Source organism: Aspergillus viridinutans (assembly GCF_018404265.1).
Source record: "Aspergillus viridinutans IFM 47045 DNA, scaffold_4, whole genome shotgun sequence".
NCBI lineage: Eukaryota > Fungi > Ascomycota > Eurotiomycetes > Eurotiales > Aspergillaceae > Aspergillus > Aspergillus viridinutans.
This window is the reverse complement of record NW_025091220.1, coordinates 111682-125596: the sequence shown is the minus strand read 5'-3', so window position 1 is coordinate 125596 and position 13915 is coordinate 111682. Positions and strand designations below refer to the sequence as shown.

At 52.7% G+C, this 13915-nt stretch overlaps 7 protein-coding genes across 7 annotated transcripts; 2 read left to right on the top strand and 5 right to left on the bottom strand.

The window, feature by feature from the left end:
* Positions 1–136: 136 nt before the first annotated feature.
* Positions 137–1714, top strand: Aspvir_006042 (glycoside hydrolase family 88 protein; the record flags this gene model as incomplete). Its single annotated transcript, XM_043269250.1, has 3 exons — positions 137–142; positions 207–362; positions 410–1714. 3 exons carry the CDS (start codon positions 137–139, stop codon positions 1712–1714), a joined length of 1467 nt encoding a protein of 488 aa, XP_043125185.1.
* Positions 1715–1857: 143 nt separating this feature from the next.
* Positions 1858–4408, bottom strand: Aspvir_006041 (putative C6 transcription factor; the record flags this gene model as incomplete). Its single annotated transcript, XM_043269249.1, has 2 exons — positions 1858–3492; positions 3545–4408. The coding sequence occupies 2 exons, from the start codon at positions 4406–4408 to the stop codon at positions 1858–1860; spliced, it is 2499 nt and encodes an 832-aa protein (XP_043125184.1).
* Positions 4409–5193: 785 nt separating this feature from the next.
* On the bottom strand, positions 5194–7056 carry Aspvir_006040 (beta-xylosidase; the record flags this gene model as incomplete). The annotated part of the gene is made up of 4 exons (XM_043269248.1): positions 5194–5508; positions 5565–6280; positions 6330–6737; positions 6792–7056. 4 exons carry the CDS (start codon positions 7054–7056, stop codon positions 5194–5196), a joined length of 1704 nt encoding a protein of 567 aa, XP_043125183.1.
* A 526-nt stretch (positions 7057–7582) lies between these two features.
* Positions 7583–8830, bottom strand: Aspvir_006039 (uncharacterized protein; the record flags this gene model as incomplete). Its single annotated transcript, XM_043269247.1, has 2 exons — positions 7583–7971; positions 8020–8830. The coding sequence occupies 2 exons, from the start codon at positions 8828–8830 to the stop codon at positions 7583–7585; spliced, it is 1200 nt and encodes a 399-aa protein (XP_043125182.1).
* A 441-nt stretch (positions 8831–9271) lies between these two features.
* Aspvir_006038 (uncharacterized protein) lies at positions 9272–10062 on the top strand (the record flags this gene model as incomplete). The annotated part of the gene is made up of 4 exons (XM_043269246.1): positions 9272–9588; positions 9637–9736; positions 9791–9889; positions 9937–10062. The coding sequence occupies 4 exons, from the start codon at positions 9272–9274 to the stop codon at positions 10060–10062; spliced, it is 642 nt and encodes a 213-aa protein (XP_043125181.1).
* Positions 10063–10348: 286 nt separating this feature from the next.
* Positions 10349–11626, bottom strand: Aspvir_006037 (glycoside hydrolase family 27 protein; the record flags this gene model as incomplete). Its single annotated transcript, XM_043269245.1, has 2 exons — positions 10349–10977; positions 11035–11626. 2 exons carry the CDS (start codon positions 11624–11626, stop codon positions 10349–10351), a joined length of 1221 nt encoding a protein of 406 aa, XP_043125180.1.
* A 651-nt stretch (positions 11627–12277) lies between these two features.
* Positions 12278–13557, bottom strand: Aspvir_006036 (uncharacterized protein; the record flags this gene model as incomplete). The annotated part of the gene is made up of 4 exons (XM_043269244.1): positions 12278–12740; positions 12790–12907; positions 12958–13339; positions 13396–13557. The coding sequence occupies 4 exons, from the start codon at positions 13555–13557 to the stop codon at positions 12278–12280; spliced, it is 1125 nt and encodes a 374-aa protein (XP_043125179.1).
* Positions 13558–13915: the final 358 nt, after the last annotated feature.

The window sequence follows — 13915 nt, the reverse complement described above, 5'->3', positions numbered from 1 at the left end:
ACCAGGGTGTACTCGGGAGACAGATTGAAAACGCAGGAGATTTGCCTATCTACACCACTTTCATACTTCAAGCCTGCACTTTCGAGTAGGGATACGAGCTGCGATATTGGAGGCTCTAACCAAGTTGCCGGACAATATGGATGTATGGTTCTCGGTTCCAGTTTTCAATAGTGCAAAACTTTGATTGTACTGACTGCTCTATCAAGGAACATGCACGGAAAAGAATCAGGACCGAATCAAAAGACCAGACGAATGGGACAGCTGCGAAGACAGGTGTTGTCCCTCAGTCTGTCATTCACGCACTCTACTCTGAATCGGTGGCGGCAAAACTGTGGAATGTGGCCAGCAGGGCTTTGGGAAAGGTGCGTATACACTTCAAAGAGAGGAAGACCACGCTGACACCGTCTAGAATGAACCTCCCACCTTCTTTCCCGAGTACACAGGCAAAGATGGCGCCACATACGTTTACCGACACCTGAGCTTCTGGACGTCTGGCTTCTTTCCAGGGTCCCTATACCTGCTGCTCGAGCGCCAGACCAAGTACAACAGCAGCACAGAGCCCCGAACTCCCCATCCCCTCCTTCTTCAACACAGCTGCCAGTGGTGGACCGTCAACCTACACCAGAACGCCACCCTTAACACAACACATGATCTTGGCTTCATGATGGCCCCCTGGGCTATCAAAGCGTGGGAGCTACACAGGGATGCGAGGGCGTTTAGCAGTCTGGTGACGGCAGCAAATACTCTTGCTAGTCGATTCTGTCCCAAGATCCAGTCTATCCGCAGCTGGGACATATGCGTGACGAAGCGGTATTCATACACGGATCCTTCCAAGGACTTCCTTGTCATCATCGACAACATGCTCAACCTCGACATGCTATTCTGGGTCGCCAAAGAGACCGGCAATCAGCACCTGTACGACGTCGCAGTGGCACACGCCCGCACAACGCAAAAGCACCATATTCGCGCCAACCACTCCACATACCACGTGGTGAACTTTGACCAAGAGACATGCATGCCCAAGGAGAAGGTGACGAACCAGGGATACAACGACGAGAGTTGCTGGGCCAGAGGTCAGGCGTGGGGCATCCTCGGATTCGCGCAGACATTCCACTGGACTGGTGATCCGTCGTTCCTGCAGACGTCGCGACAGCTTGCCAATTTCTTCATTGAGCACCTGCCTGGCGATGGCGTGCCGTACTGGGACTTTGATGCACCCGTCACGAGCGACTCGCCTAGAGATACGTCCGCCGCGATGATCGCATCGTGCGGGATGCTCTTGATCTACAGAGCGCTCAGGGCGCAGGGCAAGTACGACGAATCGGAGCATTATCTCCTTGCTGTCATGCGCATCGTCGAAGGGACGTTGACCAAGTTTCTGAACCCTCCGACCTTCAAATTCACTGTTCAGCCCTCCGATCGGGGCATCGAAACATACGAGGATGGGCTGCCCTGCGACCACGAGGAGAAGCCAGAACCTGGATCTTTGGCTGTGGACATGTCCGTTGCGACGAATGGGATAAATGGCAGAGGGGTAAATCGCACTGTGAGCAAGAAGGCAGCAGCAGAGACAATCCTCACCGGTGCCACGATCAACAACTATGAGTTTGCTCCCAGAAGATGGGCCAATCATGGTCTAGTCTATGCAGACTATTATTTCATGCTTCTGGGGAACATGCTGCTTGAGTTGGGTTTGGTGCCATCGTTGCCATAGACGATATCTCAGGTCGATTGACCCTACTTTCCGTAGCCGATCATGTCAGGTTTCTAGAAGGCAAACTTTGTTCAGATTCCATTACCAATGCAGGAATTAGATTTAGATCTCTTGCGCCTGAGCACTAGTAAGGGAGTTGACATTCATCGCATATTGCCAGGTACTTCGCTGTTGGAAGTGATGTTTTCACCGTTGATGGAAGAATTCCCATAGCGACTTATCCGATGCCCTGGACTGAATGGTAAGTCCACGAAACGATTCGTATAATCAGGATTCGGGTTATTATTACAATCATTATAAGACTGGGCCACCGGGTCCCACAGCGGTTGTGAATGCAATGTTTCTACAGCCGGAGCGGAATATAGGGATGGGATATGATCCTTGGCCAGGATAGCCGGGTCGAGCATATGTGCTTCCGACATCGGTGCATACTGCGGCTGCAGCGAGAGAGGAAGTGGCGGAAAGGCAAGACTGAGAGCGTTGTAGAGCGAGCCGTTTGGCGAGGGCCCATTCTGCATAGGGTCACGGTTACTCCAATCGCCTGCGTAAATCGGGAGGTTTGGGCTTTCTGAGTGACCTGACCCGTCGAACGAGCCACGTGGAAGATTCGTCCGAGATTGAGAATTGACAGGCCCCTCGTTGCCGTCCGAGTCTTGCTCCGGCAGTGGGTCCGCTCGCTCTGTGGAGTCCGAATATACAGTTCGCCGGATATCCAGGCTGGCCCGACCGGACGCATGCTTGCGTGCGTTGAGCAGTCTTTTTGCGAAGACGGATGCCAGATTTTCCAGGCCGGGTGTGTTCGGACCCGCCCAGCGTCGAGAAATCTCCCAGAGACTGGCGACGATGCTGTCTAGTTGATCGGGGATTGCCGTTTTGGTGTATGTGGAATGTGTCAAAAGCATGCGGCCGGCGATAAAAAGGCAGAACGAGAATTGCGGATTGGTGAGGATGGGCGAGTGATGAAGGAATTGGTGGCCGATGGTGGCAATCTCCGCTGCAGCCTCGATGCATGTCTCCACAGAGGCGACGGATGGGAGTCTCACAGGACACTGTTTCCAGTGCGAGGGCGGGTATGCGATACTCTGATGAAGGAGAATAACCGCGGTGTTGTGGGTCATGTGCGCCAGAGTGAGGTTCGGATCCATCACTCCATCCTCATTTAAGACCGATGCGGTTCGCCATTTGGGCGGCAGGAAGAGCTTCCATTGCACGAGGCGCAGGTCGAGCTCCTTGAACTTCATCAGCCATAACTGTGCCTTTTGCGCGTTCTGGAGGTCCAAGGCGTGCTGCAGAAAGAAGTTAATGACGAGGGTAAGCGACTCGGTCGCCTCGATGCAATATGCGAATCCCCCGATTGCATCCTGCTCGGGGTCGCCCTTGGCGGCTTCATTGTCGCCGAGATTCGGACTACTGTTGCTCAAAGTGCTTTTGTCGGAAATGCCAAAGAACGGTGCGCGCACCTCGTATTCCTTTTCCCAGAGAGCACCTTCGCAGGGCAGTCGGCGCTTGACATCGGCACCGGTAAGGCTGAGATTCCACCCCGTCGACACGCTGCAAAATCGGTCCATCAGGAAGACAGTCCAAAATACCCGTCGTCGCTCCTCCGCCTGCCACCAGAACTTGGAGGGTTTGAGGAAGACCATGCGTTGGATGAGATACTCGCCCTCCTCTGATCTTCGATCACCCTGCGACTCTTCTACACTGAGCTGAAGTTGCTCAACTGTGCGAGTCATGCTACCGACAATCGACCATGCTGATGGCCCGCGGCCACTACCAATCTATTTTCCATCAGTGAATTTTGTTGTGAAAGATGATGATGATGTGACCTACAGTGTCAAAAGCAATAATAACCAGAGCCTGCAGATTCTCGACCGAGAAGGATTCCATACTGTTAAGAATGACTTTTTGCCGACTGGCAACGGCCATTTCCCTCCGAACCTCGTTGGTGCCCGCGTCAGGATGGTGGGTGAAGCGGATGCAGGTCGCCACGATAGCGTGCAAAATATGGATCGCTTTGTCCCAGCCGTCGGTGGTCTGTATCTGCTCCCGGAACTTTCGCACATGTAGAATTGGTATCCAATGATGGACATTTGCAAAGTAGAACTCGACCAGGTCGTTCATCACTTCTCGAGATGGCAGGCCATGCGCGCCGAGATGAGCCGACGAAGAATGACCCGGGGGAGTCGGTCGCTCGGTCGCGCTGGATTGGGACTCGAGCTTTCTGCGTTTGGCCAAAGGAACGTCTTGCTCAATGCCGTCCTCGTGGGTGTCGTCAACTACCGAACGAAGAGACCCTTCATTGTCCTCTGCCAGCTGCAGTAGAGTGTCCTTGACGCGATCGCGGACTTGATCTAGGCCAATCCTCTCGAGCTCCCTGCCGTTCTGCTGAACATCGTCTGTTGAGCTGCTCACCATATCCCAGACTTTTTGCCACAGAATCCCCTGACCGATGAACATGTTCTCCAGCGCCTCCACGCGACGTTGGAGCTGTTCGACGGCCCCGGCTCGCAGGCCAGGTTTCAGGCGGCCGTTGTCGTAGAGACAAATTACATTGAAGCGGACGCATTGTGAGCATGGCTGTTCCCGGTCGCATTTGGCCTTTTTGCGCCGACAGGATTGACATGCAGGGATCTTGTCCTTGTTGCTGTCCAGCTGGTCCAGGTCCGGTGGGGCTGCTGTTGACCTTGGGGACATTGCGGGAGAGGGATGGAGTCTCAATGAAAACTCATGTTGCTTGTCGTGGATTGCGAGGAAAGGACTCTGTAAATGCTAGTGATCATCAAATATTTTTTTTTTTCGGGTTTTCCTGGCACCCATCAAGTTGTGCAGGGACCAGCTGCAACGCCCCATGGGGTAGTCGAAGCTCAATCAAGGCTTCACCAAACTAGTCAACAACACCTCGTGAGTCGTGTCCATGCCCCAGAAGATGGCATAACAAGGTTTTCCCCGCACTTGGGTAAAGTAGTCACTCGACCAGGATCCATATGCCGGAAAGACAGTGGGGAAGACCTGGGGTGCGATCGTTGATGGATGGTTGGATATTACGACGCGTGTGCGTACTCCGTAGACTACTGGTTGGCGAGTCCATTCAGCCTGACAAAAGGCTGCGATGTGCCACTACATTGGCGGAAAAATTGCCGGAGATTCTCCCGCGTCCTTTCAACGATCGACTCTCCACCGGAGTTATCTTGACCTTGGTTGAGGGCATCCCAAAGATTGCTTGCTTGAGTCATTTGATGTGCGCAAGAGATCATCACCAGCACTGAGCAAAGATAGACAAGTTCCTGATGATTTTGTAATGGATGAAGATACTCGTCGTGGCTAATTGAGGATGCAGAGAGAAATTTACAAGAGTATCTCTAACGTCCTCTGTATGATGGATCACGTGCTGTTTATTTGTTTTGATCACATGATGTGCCAGCGTGTCCCCTACACTCCACAGCATTTCCATCATCACAGCAGCTCGTCCAAATTGAGCCTTATACAGACCACCGATCATAATCGGGAATATCCTCGTTATAGTAGGTCTCTGTGACCTGTGTAAAGCCTACGTCGGGCGCATGTGGTGGCCACGGCTGCCCAGTCCCGGTCGCAAACAGAGCAAAACTCGCTCCTTCGAACACAAACCAACCCGTCGGAGCGAATGCCAACCAAGACGATGACAGCGATACCAGCCAGGTGATGGCCTCATCTGACCCAAAGCTGAATCCCAATGTGTAGGAGAGGGGCTCCGCGCGGATATGCAGCGTCAGGTTGGACGGAATGGAGGACAAGTTCAGCTTGACCTGATTATACTGTTACGCGTCAGCAACATTTCCTATCTTGACATCACGGACTGCAGGTCAATTACCTCTGTGGTCCCATTCTTCATCAACTGAGTGAAAATGCACATGCCTGTGCTATTGACACAGCCGGACACTCCGATGTCCTGATGTTGGAGCTCACTCAGATAGGCACTAATCCCGACTGTCTCGCCGTAGCCCAGCCCGGACGTTGTCGGCAGCAACTGCGCGCTAAAGGTCATATTCAGCGACTTTTGCTTTCGCAGAATGGCTGCTGGGGTGTCCCGGTCGCTCAGGCCGAAAACGTTCGGCCGGAAGACAATTCCATGAGAATCCTTCTGAGCATTCGCCTTCTTCAGATCGTAGATGGGCGCGTACGGAGTCCGCAATGTGTACCATGAGGGATCAAGCGTCTTCTGGTCAAATCTGTCGAGCAAAGGCGACGGCGGCAGTTTCTGATCGGGAGCAGGACCGACCGATTCACTGAGTAAGACTGGATTACCGTCATTGATCATCGGCCATCCATCCTTCCAGGTGACTGGCGACATAAAGGTCTCCCGGCCCAGGGGCGACGAGCCATTGATCTTACGTCGAGCGAGGTAGACCGCGTAACTGTCACCGTTGGCCGCTTCGAAGATGGTCGCATGGCCAGTGGATTGCACCGTGAGGTTATCGTAACCGTACGCTCCATTAAAAAGAATTGGATTATGCGGCGCAGGCTCCCATGGTCCTTCTGGACACAAGGAACGTGCGATACTGGCACGGTGAAGGTCGTCCGTGCCACCTGCCGGACTGTGAGTCGACTGGCGCTTCAGGGACAAGGTGATGCTTACCCTCGGCAATGAGAAGATAGTACCATTGATCCCGCTTGAACATCTTGGGGCCTTCGGGACGAGCACTGGCATCATGCGGGAGCGTGCCATTCCACATGGAGCGATACTCCCCGACACAACGGCCACTGTCGATGTCGACTTCACACTGGTAGATTCCCCAAATGCGGTCCTTGTTGTTGTTGGGGGCCATCAGGTTCAAGTACACTTTGTGCGAGACGGGATCCTGGAATAATGCGGGATCGATGCCCCAAGGGTCACCCCAGGTGGGATCTGACCAGGTCTTGAGGTCGTGCGACGACACCCACATCACTCGCGGCCAAACTCGGGCGACCGGGTCGTATGTCCATCGCGTCATTGCAGCAAGGTAGTATTTTCCGTTGATGTAGGAGAGCGTTGGAGCCCAGGAACCTACCGAACACCCAATATTAGACGCTTGAAATCTAAGGACAAGCATGTACTAACCTGCGCCCGTTGGGGTTCCATATAGCTGAAGCTGCTCCGGTCTGGTGAATGCATGAGAGTAGAGCTCCCAGTTGGCCAGGTCTTTCGACTTGTAGATAGGCGTGCTCGGCCAGTACTCGAATGACGAGGTTGCGAGGAAGTACTCGTCCCCTACGCGGAGAATCGAAGGATCAGGGTTCCATCCGGAGATAATTGGATTCCTGATCGCTAGGATGGTGAGCACCCAGCCTTGGATGGCCAGGAGGGAGAGCGTGAACCGTCTCATTGCTATCTGCTATTTCACCGCATTTATCATGTCTTCAAAGCATGTATGCAGGACTCCGTATATATAGCCTCTTCTTTACTGGGAAATACAGTCTAGTTGCCAATCCTTATGGCCGGGCTCCACAATTGGCTCCTTTCCCTTCCCCATAGAGCAGAAGGTATCCGGAGATGATCCGGGAGAAGAGCCGGCCACTGATAACGCAGTAGATTTCGGGTCTTGGCTGGGGCATTCTTTTGAGTTCGTAAATCCATTCAGACAAGTCAGGATTAGTCTGCCATGTCTCTTCCCTCTGTTGATGATTAATGGAGCGGCATATCGGGCTTTCGTAGAGTATCCGTTCTCCTTTGGCGGCGAAAGATATATATAACTGCCTGCGGAATGATACAGCCTTGTCTCGTTTACGAAGGCAAAGAATCTTCAAGATGGTTCATTACTGGGCTCATATTTCAACCATTGAGATAGTCATATTCTACATGGTAGTAGGTTTTCTTCACCTCGTTTCACAATGCTGTCAAACCACCAGAAGCTAGTATGCCCAGATCAAATCACCCCAGCTGGGATGATCGTTGGAGGAGACCGCACCCTCAAAGCCTTCGAATTCCTTGGCCTTGGTGGTCCACGGGGCCTTCACCTTTCTCTTGACCACGTACTGGTAGTACAGAATATCCCACATAGGGTTCTGGTTCGTCACGCCGCGATCCGCCTCGGAGATAGTTGCCCAGGGACCGTCGACTAGAACCGCCTCGCACCGGGACCACTTGGGATCGTACTCGACGGTTTCGTTCAGATTGTACTTGGCTGCGTACTCGGCCGCTGTGAGTAAGAGATTGTGGCCCAGGCTGTACAGATCGACGCCCTGGCTCTGTCCGACTCGTGCGCCGTACGCAGCCCAGCCGATACCTGACATGGTGTGGCCTTGCAGTATGTCAGTGCATAGTCAGTTGAAAGAAGAAGATTACCTACTTTGATCACGCCCGGCTTCCGCAGATTGACCCGTCTCCGGATGAAATTGCGCAAAGAGACCAGCGCAGTTGTCCTGAATAAAGGCATTCATCGCATAGTTGTACAGTTCGACATCGTTCAGGTAGACTGCAAAACTGAGCATCGCCTTGATACTGACCATCCCGTAGTTGGCCTGTCCCACAACGACCGACTGCCGCGAGAACAGCCAGTACAGCTGGTTGCTGAACCCCGAGCCACCCTGCCACCTGGCTCCGGCTTCGGTCCAATTGCCCTCCCAGCGCATGATCTCCGCTGCATTGACGAACAAGTCCCCGTCGAGACCGATCATCAGCGAGCGGTCGGTCCCGATGATGTTGGTCAGGTTGCTTCCCCAAGCATCGAGAATGGTGGTGCTCCGATCCCAGTGCGACTGGTCGCGGGTGATGTACCACATCAGCGCATTCTGCCATGCCGCACGAGCGTCGTGCGCGAACGAGGTGTAGTTGCTGATTCTCCCGCGCGAGAGAACCGCGTGGGGCCCCTGCATCTGGTAGCTGGCCTGGGAGTATTGATCGGCGCTGAATTTATCGTAGGCCGACGCCCAGGGGTCTTTCTTGGACAGGACATTGGTCCGGATGCGCTCCAGGTCCTCGTGCGTGTGCCAGATACCGGGATGAACAAAGTCTCCGGGGCGCTTTTTGAGGTATTTGGTCGAGTCAACGCCGGAGAAGTCGCCGACATGAGGAATGGGGCCGTAGACGCTGGGGACATCCACCACTGTGGAATGGCAGACGCCTGCGAGGACGAGGATGTTTAGGAATATCTTCAACATGTTCGCAGATGATGGTTCACATCCGATGCCTTCGTGGCCTGCTAACGTCTGTGACGCTGGCAGGGTTGATTAGAGTACTTATACTATTTGATTTCTTCCATAACTTTTAGTTGTGGAGCAATGCAATATTCTTGCTGGTATCGGAAGAATTGCGGGACACGATGATTTCACTTTTCAGGCCCCGCATTCTCCGATAAACTGTTCCTGAGTTTAGAGTTTATTCCAGTTGAGCTTGTTCTCTGTTTGTTCTCCATGACCGTCGGGGCAAGGCCGGCGTCTACTCCGAGCGCTTCAGTGACTCCATTCCCAGATGCCCGCATTGACGCCCCGCATTATGTTGGAAGGACTAAAATCTACAGTCTAGTCCGATGGACATGGGTAATATGATCTCTGTCCCTGCGTATCACAATACTGGCGAAGATTGTTGCTGAGAGAACCAACATGAAGCCAATCTCTACCCTCCTGGTGGCCTGCTTGACAGTATGCAGCAGTGTCCTCGCTGCTACTCAAGATCCCCTCACTTACCGGAATATCGAGCCCTCCTATGTCGCTCCGAAATTCTCCAACACGACGACACTGCTGGGATTCATCAAATCCCGCTCTGATTTGAGTAGCCTTGCAGAAGCCCTAGACAAAGTCGGCGGCTTCTCGGAAGCATTCGACACGGATCCCACCTGGAAATTTACCTTCTTTGCCCCGAATAACGATGCCTTTGAGAAGAATGTGGGCAGATACTTCACCACGTTCGAGTCTACTCCGTATGGCCACTGGACAAGTCAATCTCGCTGGTCACTAACTGTCAATAGAAAAGGCAAATGGTGGCTGGGGAATAGCATCCTGCATCACTATGTTCCCAACACAAACTTGAAGTCCTCCAATTTTAATGAATCTTATCAACAATTCCAGGTGATTCAGCAGTTATGACTCAAGCGCAAATGAATTGGCTGACAGAAACGGTAGACTGCGACTTATCTACATGTCGGAGCTGAGATTCAGGACGGGAATCTTCTCCTAAACAAAGTTGCTACTGTGGTAGAGAAGGATATTGCAATTACACAGGTAGGCTGGACATCTGCCCAGAAGGATGACTGCTTAATGCTCTTCAGGGAATCGTGCATATTATCGATCATATTCTTGACCCCTCGGCTCAGATCTTTGAGGGTGATCTGTCCCAAGTCTCGCAGGCCTTTATTCCTGGCAGTTGCTCGAACCCAAAACTTCCATATTGTTGAAAGAATATGGGCTAGAATAAGAGTACAAATAGCTGCTTGAATTCACTGCCTTATTAAGTATCTATGAGTCTCAGTGCAAACTTTTCATAACGGTTATTGTACGGCTGCGTCTCTCTATGCTAAATGTACCAAAATATGGCGGATTGGCTGCGATCACCTAGTTTATCAGAACTGCCAGGATACAATCCACATCGACAGTCCTACTACGTAAAGTCAAGCTATATCCATAGTCCCGTGTACCTCGTGTTAATAGATTAGAACACTCGAATTGATTATTCGGCAAATACTAAACCTGCAGTCTAAACACCAGTGTCTGATAAGGCTGCAGCACGCCCTTGTAACCATCCACCTTTCCCAATGCCTTGTGAGACCACAGTTCGGTGGCCTTGACCGGCCCATTAATTCCCAATCCCAGGTCCGCGAACGAGATCGACAGACTCTGGGGATAACTCTTCTCATTCAACAGAAGGACTACGTACCCTCCTTGCACCTGGCCAGCCCACACCTGCCATGATCCCTCTTTACTGGCAGCCTCGATATAATGCGCCGCCTGGCCCAGCGAATCCTGGTTAAGAGCGATAATATCCTTGTTCTTCAGAACAGCCACGCTGTCGTTCGACAGCTTCGACAGATCCGCCCCAATAATCAGCGGAGACTTGAGCGCCGCCCAAAACGCAAAATGGGTTTGCTGCTGGTACAGCGTCATGTCGCCATTGCCGATCTCCAGCATGTCCATGTCCATCCAGTGGCCCGGTGTCTGGTACTGGCTGATCTCGCGCATCTTGCGGATGATGCTCAGCACCGAGCAGCCCGCATACCCCGTGTTGAGGCAGTAGGCCGTCTTGCATGCGCAGTCGGTCTCGTTGGTGAATTTGGCGGTGATGTCGCCCGACATGCGATAGGAGTGGCCGATGTCTGCGATTCAATCAGCCCTTCTTTCTCTGTCTCTAGCTGCATGATTGAGAAACATACTCCCTCCCCAGTGCCACGGAAACTGATACCCCCACTCACACAACGAGTAGAGGATCTCCCGGCCAGAGAGTTCCAGCGCCTTTTGCATCACCCCAAAGCGCACCTGCGGCGGCTCCGTCATGGCCTGGAATCCGCCGCAGTTGTCATACTTCCAGTAATCCACGCCCCAGCCGGCGAGCGTCTGCGCATCGCGCTCCTCATAGCCCCAGCTCCCTGGCCGAAAGCCGCAGGTTAGGATCCCACTGTCGCCATACAAGCCGACCTTCAGACCCTTGGCGTGGATATCATCTATAAGCGCCTTTATGCCATTGGGAAACGAGGTCAAGTTGGGCTGGAGGTATCCGTCCGCGGTGCGCGAGTAATCGGACCATCCCTCGTCCAGGACGATGTAGTCGTAGCCGGCGTCTTTGAGGCCGAGAGACTCGAACAGCTGGACGGTGGTCTCGACTACTGAAGCATTGATGTTGGACTTGAAGGTGTTCCATGAATTCCAGCCCATTTGCGGGGTTTGACCTAGAGGTGATTTGCCCGCGACTGGGTTGAGTAATAAAAGGCTGGCCAGAGTCAGGCCGAATACATTGTGGTGGTACATTGTGATGGTCACCGCAGGAATGAGAATGGCGTAGGGGCGTAAACTGCAGTGATTTGTGTTTATAGCTACTATTCTCCAGCCCCACGACCCCGGACCTCCTCCGGGAAACATACAAAAAGGTACCACGGCAAGATGCAGCAGAAGTGTGGGGTGATTGTTCCTGGAGGATATGGTCATGGCTGTGGAATGACTACCGGAGTTTGCCCGGCGGGTATCCTTGATCATCACTGTGGCTGGTTAATCGTCTCCGTTTGAGGCATAGCGGTCTTTAGTGATAGATCTAGATTATTGAGGCTGAATATTAGCTTATCATAACATAAGATGCTGGTTGGTATGTCCCTGGTGTGTGATATGGCCCCTGTCCTCTGTAGTCATGCTAAAATATAGTCCTAAAGCATCCCATTCCTCCAGCTATACCAACAGAAATATATAATCGACATGCAGTACTGAATATCGGACTAGTTGATTTAGGTTCGGCTGTAAATTTTATCAAATGTACGCATTCATGCACATAATTCCTCGTTAATTTACAATTAATACCCAAGCAGGCACAGGTCTATGTCTCCTGGAATATATATACACGAAAATTTAATCACATGGGAACTGAAAATGAGGATGGCCAAGCAGATCGAGAAGTAGGAACCTAATCAATCACGGATGATGTCGATTCAACTGATCGTTCGAAATCACCGAGATTTCCACCTGCTTCGTAATGCCGTGGTCGAGATGAGTCGGCGAATCCCGCCGACCACTGACGGTCGTATTCGTATTGCTGACAGGATCCAGGATCCGCTCGATGCTGCCGGTATCCAGGGTGGCATTCTTGGTGAAGCGACGCGTGCGACGGGACTGCGCCGTCTCGTCGTGACCCGTGCGACGCTGGCCCGTCGCAGGCCCGGTGAGCTCGTAGGAGCGCGAGTAGCCGCGGCTGGAGAACTTGCGGACGGAGGAGATGATCAGGGGCCGGATACAGGGAACCGAGGAGGTGATGATGATGATTGCGTTCTCGACATAGCCCCAGCGGATGAGCTCGACGCCTCCGCTGGCGCCGAGATTGGTGACGCTGGGGACTTCGTTCAGTTTGGTGGTTTTGATGATGGAGGCGACCATGGCGCTGCAAGAATAAGTATCCTGATCGGCAAGTGAAGGGTATGGGGACATACACAAGGCCCAGACTGAGGAGGATGATCAAACTGATCTTGATGCGCGTCTTCAAGTTGAGATTCCAGAAGATGAGGGTGGGGAATGCGGCCAGAAACAGGTCACAAGCCGAGTTCGCGGCTGAGACAAGTCAGCAATAAACTCATCAACACAGGAAAGCGAAGACAGACTGTTCGAGTAGTAGGCAAACTCGATGACGGCGTGGATGTCACCACAGGTGGTCTTCGTCGTGGGGTCCCAGAGAATGCGCATATTGCGACAGATGCTCAGCGGCAGCACGGCCGAGACAACATTGCCGGCGAACTGGAGCAGCATCACCGCCCACAACGCGATCTGGTACTTTTTGTTGCTTCCGAGAATGGCCAGGAGGTAGAGGATGAAGGAACAGCGGGCGATGGTGGTGCTGATGGTCACAATCGGCACCTGGATGGCGATGTACTTCAGGACGAGTTCGACTTCGTGCGGGTTTTCCGCTTCGAGAAGGAGGAGATTCTTGCCAAAGCCATGTTGCACGCACAGCGTCAGGAAGACGGTGGAAATGATGGCCAGGATCTAATGCGACCAATGTCAGTTAATGCAATCGGATCAGCTGGATGGGCGGAACAGACCAGTGCAACGATCATCAACACATCGTCGGCACGGAACTGACGAATTTTGATCTTTGCAAACACTCGCAATATGACGATAATCACTGCGATGATCACTGCGGTCCAGATGCCCCTTACGAGGGCCGGGCCGAGATCAGCTGTGGTCTGTGAGTCCTGGGCCATTGCGGATGTCGACCGACCCTTTGCACTCTGCGGGGATTGAGTGTCTCTGGTGAAGACGAGATCAAGAAGAGGGCAACAGAGTCGATCAGATCATGGTCTGCGAGGCATTGTGATAGAGCTCAACGACTGAAGAGACTGTGACACTGGGTAAGCATCGCTTAATAATAATGGCACCGAATATTCTCCAGGTCTCAGCAACAGGTAGGTAGTCGCAGCAGCTGCCAAGTGTCTCCCAGGCACCGAAAGATCAATTGCTCCGGCGTTTTAGACTTCGCAGCATGGCCACGGGGGACATGACTATTCATGGAAGGAGCAAAAAATCCATTCGCCTGGTCAATGGGAATCCAGCCAGAGGTAC